At 52.7% G+C, this 14,203-nt stretch overlaps 4 protein-coding genes across 4 annotated transcripts; 2 read left to right on the top strand and 2 right to left on the bottom strand.

Annotated features, from left to right (window-relative positions):
* Positions 1 to 377: 377 nt before the first annotated feature.
* AYO21_03708 (hypothetical protein) lies at positions 378 to 3,338 on the top strand (the record flags this gene model as incomplete). Its single annotated transcript, XM_022653682.1, has 3 exons — positions 378 to 395; positions 454 to 598; positions 649 to 3,338. The coding sequence occupies 3 exons, from the start codon at positions 378 to 380 to the stop codon at positions 3,336 to 3,338; spliced, it is 2,853 nt and encodes a 950-aa protein (XP_022513925.1).
* Positions 3,339 to 4,147: 809 nt separating this feature from the next.
* Positions 4,148 to 6,421, bottom strand: AYO21_03707 (hypothetical protein; the record flags this gene model as incomplete). Its single annotated transcript, XM_022653681.1, has 1 exon — positions 4,148 to 6,421. One exon carries the CDS (start codon positions 6,419 to 6,421, stop codon positions 4,148 to 4,150), a length of 2,274 nt encoding a protein of 757 aa, XP_022513924.1.
* A 1,307-nt stretch (positions 6,422 to 7,728) lies between these two features.
* AYO21_03706 (hypothetical protein) lies at positions 7,729 to 10,026 on the bottom strand (the record flags this gene model as incomplete). The annotated part of the gene is made up of 2 exons (XM_022653680.1): positions 7,729 to 7,816; positions 7,877 to 10,026. The coding sequence occupies 2 exons, from the start codon at positions 10,024 to 10,026 to the stop codon at positions 7,729 to 7,731; spliced, it is 2,238 nt and encodes a 745-aa protein (XP_022513923.1).
* A 1,178-nt stretch (positions 10,027 to 11,204) lies between these two features.
* Positions 11,205 to 11,927, top strand: AYO21_03705 (hypothetical protein; the record flags this gene model as incomplete). Its single annotated transcript, XM_022653679.1, has 3 exons — positions 11,205 to 11,494; positions 11,598 to 11,791; positions 11,839 to 11,927. 3 exons carry the CDS (start codon positions 11,205 to 11,207, stop codon positions 11,925 to 11,927), a joined length of 573 nt encoding a protein of 190 aa, XP_022513922.1.
* Positions 11,928 to 14,203: the final 2,276 nt, after the last annotated feature.

The following is a 14,203-nucleotide window of genomic DNA, read 5'->3' as shown; positions in this document are numbered from 1 at the left end:
AGAGGCCCGTGTAGTGTTGATCAATTGAACAAATTTTCATACATATAGAGAGCTCGACAGCATTGAATGTCATCCACATCATTCCATTATTCTCATCACCATTGATTGTACCTTTGCTGTGTGAAACTTCAGTAGCACTATTGGAAGGTTAACCGAAGCCAAGCCTCCGTACCACGTGCATTTTGCACTAGTCCCAAAACAAACAATTGTTTACAATGGCTTCGTCCTTGTATACCTCCAGTGCCTCCTCTTCAAATGCAGGCCAATTGACCGAGACTCAACAACATCGCTCCCCCTGGGGGATTTGGTCATGGTACTCCATCTTGAGTAACAGAAATTGGTGGTTCATCGGCGTCCAACACGGTTTTCTCTTCAAGATGGCCGACACAGAGAATGTATGTTTAACCTTGACCCCCTCAAGCAAGAGTATATGGTGTTGACCAGAATCCGCAGTTCATCTCCCATCTCCCCCAGCCCACCCGATATGGGCTCCCTTCTCCTCAAAGACCTCTGGCAGAAAGCACAGCATCAGCAACAAACTCCCGCACTGCCATGCCTCCACCTATATTTCCCAGCCACAAGCGCCAGGGCTCAAACTGTTTGTATATGCCTACCATAAGAGATGAAAGATGTTAACATGGACGACAGTGCCCGAGCCAAGTGCCAAAAGAAAGACACTTGCTGAGCGCGCAGGCGAACCTGTCGGAACAATCATTGCCGCTCCAAAGAACATCGCTGCTGCCGGCGCTGGATCGATGTACACTTTTCAGTCCCGAAATCCTCCTGCATTTGCTCAGTCCCATCGGAGCACCTCCAGAAGCACCTCAAACTCTTCCGCGACGTCTTCTTTCTCCGTCAGCATGGGCACCGGTATTCGACCACCCGCCATCCACCCAACCTCAAGCCTCGCCCGTCCCAAATCGTCCCTCGCAAGAGACCGAGGAACAAGAACGGCCAACTCGAGGCCTGCTACGTCTCTAGGAACCCGTGCAAGGAATCAGGATGGTCCCGTTAATAAATGTATGGTTTCCCTTTTGTCCCAACCCAAACCAAAGGCTCTTGCTCGTGCTCCCGCTCGTGCTCCCGTGAGGCCCGGACTCGTCAAGGTACCCAAAGCAGATACTCGAAACATTTCACCACGCAAGACATTTGCCGCATCTACAATGTCGTCCATCCGGAATATCTCGACAACATCAATTACCGAACGGATGTTGGGTCTTTCCCTGACCCCCAAGACACCCACCCCTGAGCCCCATTGGCCAGTCAGCACTTCAATGCTTCCTCGTCCTTCTCCTCAGCTGTCAACACCTCCCATAGAGGACCCTTTCACCCCCGCCCCTTTCCCTAAAGATCTTCTTACTACTCCTCGCAAAGCTCAAGCAAGACCATTTCTAACAAAAGATTCAAATCTAGTGGCCTGGGACCCCGAAGAACAATATGGCAACATCGAGAGAATGTACGAAGATGTTTGCAAGCATTACAAGCAAGCCATGGAAGACAACATGGAAGCAAAAGAAATCAACAACACTTACAAGTCCACCGTTGCGAATCTTGAGCAAGATCGGAAGGATGCCGTCGAAGCCATGATCGCGCTCAGGTGTGAACTTGAAACTACCAAATACCGCCTGGAATCCGCCGAGAACGGAGCGCACGAGCTCAAACGAGACCAAGAAGCGGAAATTGAAACCATCAAGCATCAGCACCGAGCAGAGCTTGAAAATGTTCGCCAGTCCCATCGAGACGATGTGGAGCGTTTGAAGGCGGACCATAGAGAGGAGATTCGCGAGCTGAAGAAAAGGCTGGAAGACGAACTCACACATGAACGCACGCAACGAATCCAGGCGTTGAGTCAGGTATCCGCACAGGAAGCCATTGAAAAGCAACGACATCAGATGGATCTAGAATCGAAAGAACACGAAATTCGCAGTTTCAAACTGGAAATTGATCGACTCAAGGCGGATCTCGAGAGAGAAAAACTCCTCAATGATGATCTCCGCCGCAATCTGTCGACCGCAGGCGACAACGCAACAAGCATGGAAAGCGCCCGTCAAGCGTTACAGGCCAAGATTGAGTACCTGGAATCAGACAGCAAATCTCAATCAGAAGCGTATGCTGCAATGGAGAGGAGAATGAATGAGGCTCTGGAGAAAGCCACGGAATGCGAAGAGAAGCTCCGCAAGGAAGAAATGCATCGACGCAAACTACACAACCAAGTGCAAGAACTAAAAGGAAACATTCGAGTCTTCTGTCGCGTCCGACCCACCAATGGAAGTGAAGCAGCCGAAGAGACTGCAAAGATCACCATTCCCGAGTCGGACGAAGAAGTCACAGACATCGAAATCAAAGGACCTGAGGAGACCAACAGCCTCGGAAAAGTGACGACAAAGACACATCAATTCACATTCGATCGAGTCTTTAATCCGTGCAGCAACAATGCGGAGATCTTTGAGGAAATCAGCCAACTCATTCAATCCGCGCTGGACGGCTACAACGTCTGCATCTTCGCCTATGGGCAAACCGGCTCTGGAAAGACATTCACCATGTCTTCTGAAGACGGCATGATCCCACGAGCATTACGGCAGATATACGCTACAAGCAAAGAGTTAGAAGCTCGAGGTTGGACATACACCATGGAAGGCAGCTTTGTTGAAGTATACAACGAAGAGCTGCGAGATCTTCTGGGTAAGGAGTCCGACAATAGCAATAAGAAACATCAAATTCTTCACGACAGCACAACATGTGAAACCACAATCACAGATGTGACCACGGTCAATCTGAACAGCCAGGACCAAGTCGAAGCCATCCTGACACAAGCCATGTCTCGTCGCTCGGTGGCTGCAACCAAAGCCAACGAACGCAGTTCTCGAAGCCACTCTGTGTTCATCCTCAAGCTTGCAGGATATAACAGCGTGACGGGTCAGAAGAGCAAAGGCACTCTGAACCTGGTTGATCTCGCTGGATCAGAACGACTGTCTCATTCCAAGGTCGAAGGTGCACGACTGAGGGAGACACAAAACATTAACAAGTCGCTTTCATGCTTGGGCGACGTTATCGGTGCACTGGGCCAGCAACAAGCAAATGGCTCATTCAGCGCTAGAGAGAGTGGCAACAGTGTTGGATCCAACTCCTCATCATCCGCTACACACATCCCGTACAGAAACAGTAAACTCACCTATCTGTTGCAGTACAGTCTAGGTGGGAACAGCAAAACACTGATGTTCGTCATGGTGGCACCAGAGAAGAAGTGCCTTGCAGAGACGATCACAAGCCTGAAGTTTGCCGAAAAGGTGTCCAAAACGAAGATTGGAGTGGCGAAAAGGACAGCAGGAGGGAAGTAAGGGCGACGTTGTCCAGGCTTTGGGATTTTGTCATGTTTTTGCATCGGTTTCTTTTGAGAGCAAGCGGTTTTGACCACGGATGGAATATCGACCTGATGACCCAATACATTTCATGTCATGAGGGAGAAATGTGCGGCGTTTTGGCTTCTATGGTTATGATTATGGGATTTTGGAGGCTTTTTTTCACTCGTTGATCACTGGACTGTGATGAAGAGGCATTGGCCGATTTTGACAGTTGTGCTTTGTGGTCGATCGAATTGAAAGTTGGCTTCGGTTGGTTTGAGTTGGATAAGGAAGGACACAGTATGGGTGGGATTGTGTTCGTATACAGAGATGACAGACAGCCTTTGAATGGAGAATCGTCTATTGAGAAATTTCAATTGGTTTTTCCCCAAGGAAGTCGTCGCTGTTGCACTGTTGTCCATATATACACGAGAGGCAGAGAATGCTTGGACGTTTTGACGTCGACCACAGTGCTTGTTATTTTTATTTGCTACAGTGGTATAGTTCCCAGAACCCTCATGTGTTCCTTCCATCTTACCAGACAGGCTCAAGCTACAAAGCTGGAGCAAGACATCCCATATATCCCGAGACTGAATGAAGAGGTCCTCCATGGTAAGAACACAATAAAGAACAACAGCTACGGCTATCGCTATCACTATCACTATCTCAGTCACATGCCTGCCTGCCTGCCTGTCTGTCTGCCTCTCCATGTATCTACATATCCATGTATCTATCCACAAACCCACCATGCCTGGTTGGTTGGTTGGTTGGTTGGGTGGTTGACTGGATGTTGGTTAACTGGTCAATCACGCACCCTTGACCTCTCTCACGATGTCCCGGGCAATCCACTCGGCAACACCCATGGTGCTGACCATGGGATTCACGCCGCTCGCCGAGGGAAAGACACTCGCGTCCGCGACGTACAGGCCCTCGGTGCCAAAGACCCTGCCGTGGGAGTCCACGACGCCGGTTTTCGAGGACGACGCCATGCGGCATGAGCCCATCTGGTGGGCGGAGCCCGCGGCCAGGGCGCCCGGGTCGGCGAGCCACGCGCGGCGGACGTCGTCGACGAAGCGGGCAAAAGATATTTTGTCGTCGTCCGTGGTAGGTATAGATGTGGATCGCGCGTGCGACGGCCGCACCCAGCGATCGACGGACGGGTGGCCCGAGTCGATCTCCAATGCGCCCATGACAAAGGCCGCTTGCATGCCGCCCACGATGCCGGCCAGCAGGTGCCGTCGGTCGCGCGCCGAGGGCGTGTACGCGATCCGTGGGCGTCGACGCGTCATGTCCTTGGGGTCGAGGTATACCCTGCCCGTGTCGGCGTCGCGGGTGATGCAGACGAAGCCCGTCGAGAAGCCGTGCTTAGCGGCGCTGAGACGCCATTCGATGGCAGCTGACAGTGCGCTCTCCCCCGGTTTGGCGTTCAGGGCGTGCTTGGGCCGAAAGGGCAGGGTGAGCAGGCCGAATCCCGGGGTCGAGCAGATGACCTCGACCTTGGGCCCGTGGTGTTTGCCGTCTTGGTCTTCGAGCCCCGTCATGGCCACGGTCAGGATGGCGCCTTCCCACGGATTGGTCCGCTGCGGCCACGTCGCCCACACGGTGCTCGTCGGGTGGAGGTGCAGATGCGCTCCGATGTGCGGGTTCTTCAGTCCGCTCCGCAGGAGGACCAAGGGTGATTGGAGAGTTCCAGCGGCCACGATGACTCGTCGGGCCGAGATGGTGAGTTGTCGCGAGGTCTTGCGGTCGCGGGACGTCCATGTGGCTTTGACCCCCGTGGCCGTCTTGATGCCGTTCCTCTCGGAAAACACAACCTCTTCGACCCAGCAGCCCTCGATGAACTCGGCGCCGTGGGCCGCCGCGTCGGGGAACCAGCAGTTCGCGGGCCCCTGCTTGGTCGCGCTGGAACATCCGTACATGCAGTAGCCGCAGAAATGGCGTTTGGACGCCGTGTTCTGGGGCACAATCTGCACGGCGATCCCGAGGCGGCGGGACCCTTCGAGGAGCGTCCTGTTGGCAAAGTTGTGCTCGATCTTTTGGAGGGCCTCGGGATCGGTAGTCCTTGCGGCGCCCATGCGCTCACAGACCGTGTCGAGACAGTCCTGGTATTCTGCTCCCAAGAAGTGAGGGAGGTTGTCGGCCGCCCAGTCCTCGCGCACCGGTCGTGGTGGCTGCAACGAGGCTGACCAGTTGACTGTGCCGCCACCACCGAACGTGCTCCCGGCCAAGATGGCAATGGACGCATCATCTGAGAGATATATGCCGCCGTTGTCCATCAAGTGCTCGCCAGCGTTGGCGGCAGACATGGGGAAGTGTGTCGAGGGAAAGTGGTAGGATTTCTCGAGGACCAGGCATTTCAAGCCTGCGCGGGACAGGTGCGAGGCGACGACGCCAGCGCCGCACCCTGATCCCACAATCACCACATCAGTCGAGAGGGTCGTGGATGTTGACGGCGGTGTGAAGTCGTAGAATTTGAAATCGAAGCTTGGGTTGCGCTCGATATGCTTGGGGACACTGGGGAAGTCGAGAAAGCGGTACAGACCGGGAGACGTAGCAACCCAAACTTGTTTCGCTAGGCCGCTGAGGGACTTGTATACTCCTCTTAGGAGTGGTAACCTCGACCTGGACCATCCACAGATTATTATCGAACGGGTTTCGAGGTCTTGTTTGTGAAGGGGCGTGGTGTATCCTGTCAAGAGGTAGGAGCCCACGGAGGAATTGAGCAGGGAGAGAAGAAAGGCCAGTCCTTGCGAGTCGGAAGCGGGGACGGTGAGCCTGAATTTCCGCACCACGGTCTCTCTGAAGTCAGGATGTGAGACGGCATCCTCGCGCAGATAGGCTCGTGCGACATCTTCAGAGGCCCCTTCTGGCTGATACGGCTTTAGTTTGGTAAGGGCCTCGTCGAACTCTGTAGGGTGGCCGGCTTTCGAGGTGGCGGAGATGGGGATCGACGGCACGAAGACCTCCAGGATCGAGAAGAGCGTGTCCAGCTGTTGCTCGGTGAAGAGGTCGCCGTCAGGAGCGGGAGGCAGAGGCGAGGGGAGAGACGAGAAGTCGGACAAGTTCTCGACCAGAGACATTGTTTTTACTTGTATCGTCGTCGAATGTGTTTCCTGGAATCAAGCCACGATAATACTGCCTGTTGCGTTGCTTGGTGTTCTCTTGTCCCCCCTCTTTTCAAACTCAACACCACTGGGTTCTTGTCAGGCAGGCTGGCGGAGGGACGATGACAATATTATGTTTATGTACCGATACGAGTGTCTGTCCCCCATGGCATTCACCCCCTGGATTCGGGGTTTGTCTTGTTGACCAACGGACCGGGAAAAATACCACTAGGTTCCGCTGTATTGATTTCTCTGGACGCCATGGACTAAACTCCGCAGTTGCCACCACCAGCACCAACACCAACACAAATCATCAAATACCAGGGTCATGTCAGGTCTGGTTTGATCTGGTCTGGGGCCAGCTTATGGTGGTGGTGGTGGTGCGCGTATTATGAGAAGGCCGGGTGGCCCCATCGATTGTGTGCAACAGGAAGTTAGCCGTTTTGATCGCTTTGTGAGACATTGTTAGGGTGTCAATTGCAGGGTGTCTTAGAGGACAAGAGTTAGCGGTAGGTACTCGGTGCAGAGGGTTAGGGAGTACATAATCAAGCGTGTAGCGAGTACATAATACGGGAGCGGAAGATGCGGGCGCATCTTGTTGCGACACGAGATACGGTACGTGGAGCACTTACCCAGTACATATCTAAGGAATGAATCAGCTCGTATTTTGTTCGGTAAATTCCCCCGTAGAACCAAAAAAGGGGGGAGAGGTGGAGATAGTGGGATACTGAGAAAGGGTTAGACAGTTACAAGCAGAGAAGGATCCACGACCTTAGTACGAGGTATAGATTGTCATGGGTGGTTGGAGTCCCAAGATATTCGTATTATTTGTCCCATTGTCAGCACTTGTTTTCGTCCATGCGCGCCTTGCAGTATACAATACTGGTGACTGGGTAGGAAAACGCCGAGCCCGTGGCCGTAACGATCTTTGTTGGCACGGGGGCCGAGCGGCCGCTTGCTGGTGAGCATGGCAAGAATCCAGCTTCTGGTCCGAGCATGTGCACGAGCATGAGCCTTTTCTTTGAATCCTTTCTTGAGAACAGGTCCGTCGAGAGCGTATCATCACGGTGGCGACCGAGGACAAGCACCCTTCACGACCATATCTGGAGCCCATGCCTTCGACGGACGAGCCACATTGTACCACCAGTATCGATTAACCACAGAACCATGCCGCAGAAAACGATGTGGAGTCGATTGAGTACATTTTGGATGGTCGATCGCCACGCTGTTGTCTATGCTCCAATCTCTTCTTCATCTCCTGAATGCACTCTGCACAGTCATCATCATCCTTCCGCTTGAATCTCGTAGCTGTTGGACTTGTGCTTCGGCTCGAATCGAAAATCGGGATGCGCCGGTCCTAAGAACATCTCACTAGAAATCCGCTCGTTAGCCTTGCTTCGGTGCCAGAAATCTCTTTGTCCCTATTCTCACCTGATCTTGATCCAGTCCTTGTAGTTGTCACTTGCCATCAGCGTCTCGAGCTCATCTCGACCCTTATATCGAGGCGGTCGATCCTGGATGTTGGGAGGCAGATACTCCAAGAGCCCGACTGGCACGTATCGACAGGCAAAGCTGAGCCACTCCAGCAAGAACCGTCGCGTCTGCCCCACGCCAACCTCGTCGCTGCCCCACGCTTCTAACCCGTATCGACAGAACCGCTCGACCAGCTGCAGCCGTTCCGAGGACGATTTATCCAGATACTGCCCTGCGGCGATCTCTTCGAAGAGCCATGGCTTGATAAGTGCCCCTCGACCGGCCATGACTCCGTCAACCCCTGCGTGCTGCATATGATCGTAGTAGTGCTCATGGGAGAAAACGTCGCCATTGCCAATGAAAAAGACTTTACCGTTTCTTGAGCCCGTGTGGCCATTGGCTTGATCGCGCGCGTCAGTTTCATGGATAGTGTCAATTAGAGTATTCGCCTTCTCGTTGAGCTTGTTGATCAGGGATGCCGTCTCTGTAATATAATCCCAGTCTGCAGACCGAGTATATCTTTGCTGCCTCGATCGTCCATGCAGTGTGATAGCCGCGACACCACAGGCGTCCCCGCGCCCATGCTCACTACCTAGCACAAGTCGATTGACTAATTTCTGTGCAGTCGGTTGCTTGTCACGAGTCCCGGTTCGAATCTTCACTGTCACAGGTGTCTCACCTGAGACCACGTTCATTCCTCGAAGCATTTTGTCCAGTTTGTGTGGCGCATCCATCAGAGCAGAACCAGCACCATCTTTATAGACCAGATCAATCGGGCAACCCACATTGAGATCCACCACTCGAAGGCCTCGAGGCAATAATGTAGTGAGGATCTCGGTGGCTTTTACCGCTAACCAGGGTTTGTTGGCTGCAATCTGCGCACCGAATCGAAGGTCTCGTTTCTGGTCGTACTCAAAGACTATGTTGTCGCTGCCCTTGACCGAAAAGGTTGGGGGCTGCACCTCTGATTCGTGGGCTTTGATGAGTGCCCATTCAGACTTCTGACCTTGTAACAGTGGTAAAGACATGGCCATTTCCGAGTAGGTAAACGTGGCACCTAGGGAAGTGCATAGCCGCCGGAAGGGTAGGTTTCCCTGCGTGGTCAAGGGCGCTAGAATCGGCGTTTCAGGACCAAAATACAAACGACGTTTCTCTGAGGGTCGAAGGGGAGCATCTCGAAAGGAAGACCTCGATTCTTCCGTGGTCTCTTTACCCGGACGACCATGACCGGACTCGGGTTCTGGGGACGAGGAGTTGCGAAGGGCTCTGTTTCGTCCTCGACCTTGATGGGCTGGGTTTTGTGCCTGTTTCTCGAGCCACCGCAGAAACTCGTCTGACTTTGGTGTTTGCATTTTCCTCTTTGTCAGTTCTATTCTTTGCTGGGATGTGAGAACATTAGCCACCCCAGCCTCCTCGTCTTCAGAGGCGGTCTCGGCATATTTTGCCATCCGCTCAACATCCTCGACCAAAACCAGTTCCAGTCGACCATCACCGTGGTCTACTTCCTTGGAGTGAGAGCCAACAAACCGGCATTTCCACCCAGCCGGACATTTTCCCTTGATTTCCCATACAGGACACAGGCCGTTGAAGGTAGAGAGGTCTTTTCGTTTGTAGTCTTTCAGGTATTTCCGAACGTCATGTTCGAAGCGACAATTATCCCCGAAGGCACAAGGGTTCGGTGAGAATTCGGGTCTGCAGACTCGACTGGAACACAACCCTACCTCATCCCTCGAACTCCCGAACTCGCGAGCTTTGTTCTGGCCTTGCTTCTTTTCACGACGGCGGTTACCTTTGCTGTTGTGGCTTGTTGGTTGCCTATCTTTGTGGTGGAAGGCTTCGGCAGCATCATCATCACCCGCACCATCACGAGCAACTTCTGATTCGACTGCGTCGTCAGACTTGAGTAAGAACTCTTCCTTGATGGGTGCTGTTCCCTTTCTCCGTTTGTGATCCTTGAGCTCTGTCGACGGGTCAATATCCTCAGCCTTGCGCTTAACTATTGCTGAGGCCCCATCCGGCTGTTGATTAGGATCGATATCCGCGGTAACACCATTTGATATCCCATTGAGCGAGATATCCTGGTCAGGTTGATCTGCAGAATTTTCCATCGGGCGGCACAATGGAGTCAAGCAAATCTCGATGTTCCACAGTTGTTTCTGAGATTTCTCTGATGTGCTACCCCTATTACACCTTCAAGAGACAGCAACAATCAGAATATGAGTTGATAGGGAGCATGAAATCGAGAATCAAGTCTGGGTCTGATACCAGACGTGGAGAGTTTGCCTGTGTGAGCACATTCAGTCATAGTTCTGAGAAATTTTGCCAAGGCTTCGGAAAATCTCCCCATGAGTTTATCCGGGATACCCATAAGTCCTCCGGCATGCGACTCCTCGCCGCTTGGGTGCCTCTCAGGTGCCTCTACTCCCACTGCTGCTTACGGTAGTACCGAGTAATTTGTACAAGCTATAAAGCGTGTTAACTCGATATCTAGTGTCCCATAGATACCTAAATACAATTGGTCGCAAGCGCCTGGCCTCATTAGCGCACCTCTCCTGAATCTCAACTCCCACAACATTGTCCGCTCAATACCTACGAGTAGAGTGATTCGCAGATCCGCTGCCCCCAGTCTAGCTTCCACGGCCTAGGGGGGACGATTATTGGGCGATTACTCATGTACGCGCTGAGTCCTTGTTCCTTGGGAAGAAGAGGAGTCGGAAGCATTCCTACAAGTACCGGGGTAACAATTACATGTTGATGTTGACTTGGACAATAATCCTGCCTGATCGACGGAGGAGAAGCCACTCCATACCCTTTCTGAACCTGCAATACTTGATTTTCGACATGAAGGATGGTGAGAATATCCATCAAACCGATCCCTTGGGTACGAAGCGTCACGAGTAAGGACAACGCCCATGTATACCAACACCTTCGAGATTCCCCACTCTTCCCCAGGCAACCGCGTTTCACATCCCGGCACTGCCTCTCTCACCCTTTAGGTCAGCCGGATGTCTTACAAGTGCGGATCATGTATCAATACACCAAGGGATTATATATCGCGCGAGCCCTCGTTACAGGCGTCTTGGATCTCATCTAAAAGACTCTTACCTTTCTCTATCCATACCACTGACACTCTCACTCTGCTGTATAGCACTTTCACACCTTCGAGGCTCGCAACGTCAAGATGGTCTCCTTTTCCAAACCCGCCCCGTTTCTCGATGTTGAGTCGGGTATTCGTCTCTTGCTTCTACTGAACAATTCCATTGCCCTTGGCCTTGGCTTCGCCGCCATGTCTCCAATTTTCATCGTCTTGGGTGTAGTGTTGGCTATATCCACAGTGTACAATCTCGGGGTCATTCTCCTCAGAGTCCGCCAGAAAACTCCAAGGTGGAGCGACAGCAATGGGGACGAGACTGTCCGTTGCCCATCGGTGGTTGAATTGGCAATCGATACGCTTGGAGTCGCTGCATTCTTGATTCTCTATGTCTGCAGCACCATTGAGGTCGCGACCGGTGACAGCTGGAGACACCCCCCCATCATGATGATGGCGTACTCGTCTATCGGAGCCCTAGTTGCCTTGTAAGTTGGACCGAGTTCCCAGAGCACACTTACCTTGCCCTCCGGGCCACCTTCAAGACCGCTTGGAAGCTCTTAGTGTAGCATGACTGACTATTGATATCAGTTTCATGCACAGCTGGGTAGCTGTCACCAACCTCAACCGGTACATTCGGTATCGGCAGAGCCTAGGTCCACGGTGCCCGCACTGCCATCGGGTCACTGGCAACGTCATCGGATCCCACATTGCTCTACCCCCTTCACCGCTTGAAGAAGGTCGACCAGCAGTTCCAAGAGAAAGCTTCTCCGCGAACTCGGTCGGTGAGAACGAAGGCGACACGCTGATTATGAAGACTTAACTCGAAAAGAGCTGGAGCTAGGATTTGAACGCAGCGTCAACCTCAATACCAGTGCTGCCATCTTGGACGTGACGCCTGGAGCAGAGGATCGCCGTTGAGGCGGCGAGTGTCCCTAACTCGCGTCTCCAAGCCATCTGGAGGGTGCCGGGGAACATGCTGCAGGACGGGTTTCTGTGGTGCGGTGAAAGGACAATTTCAGATTGGTTTCATTTTGTTCAACTGGCTCCAGAGGATCCCCAGATATTGAGAGTGACCGCAACCGGCCAGTTATCTCTGTAACGTCAATATCGAGATGTCCGCCTTCGTGCCAGTCGGATGTGTGAAGTGTCTATGTAGGGTAGGAATAAGAGTGATAGCTTGAATGCTTATGAACAGTAAGAATCACGTTGCAACCTCGAAACTCAGGATCGAGAATGGACCATGGCCACGCCAAGCGCCAAGACGGGGACGACGAGTCAGTTAAAATCGAGCCACGTGAAAAGAGCGATTTTCTCGCAGCGATTCTCGGGGTCTGTGCAACCGATGATTGAGGACATCCACCAATGTACAACATGGCGTTTGCCTCAAACCCTGGTGGCGAACCTGTCACTGTCCTTGTCCGAGTCTGAAGCACAGATCTGTCCAATGCTCACCCGTTCCCGCCACTCTGGCACCATCAGCTTCCAAGCCTTCCAGAAGCCTACAGCAGCTGCAAGGGGAACATTCTGCAGCCCTACGTGGCTGAGTGGCCACTGCTCTCGAGGCAAAAGCTCCGAAAGAGGCTGACTTCAATAGACAATCTTCGGCAATCGATGACGCTACCGCAAAAGCTTGCAAATGCACCTTTCTCTGCCCCGGGCTGAACCTCATTCGATGATCTGCCGGCAAATTCCCATGTAGGCCATCGTATTGGTCCCCAACCAGGAAAGATCTCACCCTTGCTCTGGAAGGGTCATCCACATAGTCGAAAGGTCAGAGTTACAGCGTCAGCTGTGATGGTCTAGGAGAACTTAAGCTATGCCTACAAGCCCAGAAGGAGAAAAGACGAAGAAACAAAAGGCCACACGGGCATCTCAAGCCGTGGACAGGAGGTCCCGGAGGCGGCAAGGCGCTTTCCGCGGTCCCTTGTTGCTTCATGTTGCTGATCGAACTATCTCCGAGATCGAGTGTTGGGCAAGGCTCTGAAACATTCTTCAGCCCCCATGTCCAGATGTTCCCATTCTACCGTCCTCCGTACCTTGCAGAAAGCTGTTGTTGGTAGAATGGCACATTCCCGATTCATCGAGGGGCGACTATTTACATGCAAGTATGTAATAGATACATAAAAACGGCTCCACCAAGCTCCGCAAGGCTGGTTCGCAAATGCCGCATATTCTGTTGGCCGTCGTAATTCCACCTACCTCGGCACGCCTTTAATGTTGGACACCTTCGATGAAGCGTGCCGAACGAAGGCGATACGTACTGACGCAGCCTTGTAGGATGAGACTCTCACCGGATTACTCCCACCTTGGGTCTCGCCTTGATACTCGGCCACCCCGCGCACGACAGCCACCCATAGCCCGGTACTGTAGCCATAGTTCTTACGAGGCACGGAGGCAACTCTGATCTTACACCACTACCGCTCAATCCGTGACAAGACAAAAAGAGTGGCCATATTGCTAGGGATCCAAAGTGGCAGATCTCCCCATCTCGCTGTCCACTCTTCTGAACGACACTGATGTAGGATTTGGTCATAGCTCCGAGATGATATGCAGGCAACGGGAGAGGCGTGATGACCAAGGAACCGAGCGATGATCTCGAGCGTATCCAACGGCCTCTCCTCTTGTCCAGGCTACCTTACTATGCGAATGATTGAATTTACCTAGAGCTTTGGTCGAATTGCTCCAACTGAGTCAGGAACTCGGCAAAATTGCCTGCGGCACACCCACACACCCCTGCGAATAAACATCAAAATAATACGTAACTGAAGACGAAAGTGGAATTGGATCATCTGGTGATTGCTCGGCCTCCAGGGTGCGCAATCTGGCTGGATAACCTAGGTAGCGAGGCTTTGGGGTTTCAACTGCTGACGGACGCACCGATGCGCAAATCCCACCGGTGCCGGCTTTTTGTTGGTGGTTTCTTGCTGCTTTTTCCATCACTAGACAAATCCAGTGGTTAAGTAGTAACAACCCTTCAGGTGAAGCTGTCTCCCGCCTCATCTCTGCTTGGGTCAGCCATGTCCAAGCTCGTTACTTCAAACTATGCTAAAACTATGGACCTTGGTTGCATCACAAAGCAATTGGAGTAACAACCACATTTCAACCCGACTGGCAAAGCAAGCGATGCTCCGACTAACGGGATGTTTCGCGCGCAGAGAGCAGGCACATTCCCGAAAAGAGGAAAAAATGCTTCC

Source organism: Fonsecaea monophora, assembly GCF_001642475.1.
Source record: "Fonsecaea monophora strain CBS 269.37 chromosome Unknown Scaff19, whole genome shotgun sequence".
NCBI lineage: Eukaryota > Fungi > Ascomycota > Eurotiomycetes > Chaetothyriales > Herpotrichiellaceae > Fonsecaea > Fonsecaea monophora.
The sequence above is the reverse complement of the archived record's forward strand: the minus strand, read 5'-3'. Positions and strand labels throughout refer to the sequence as shown.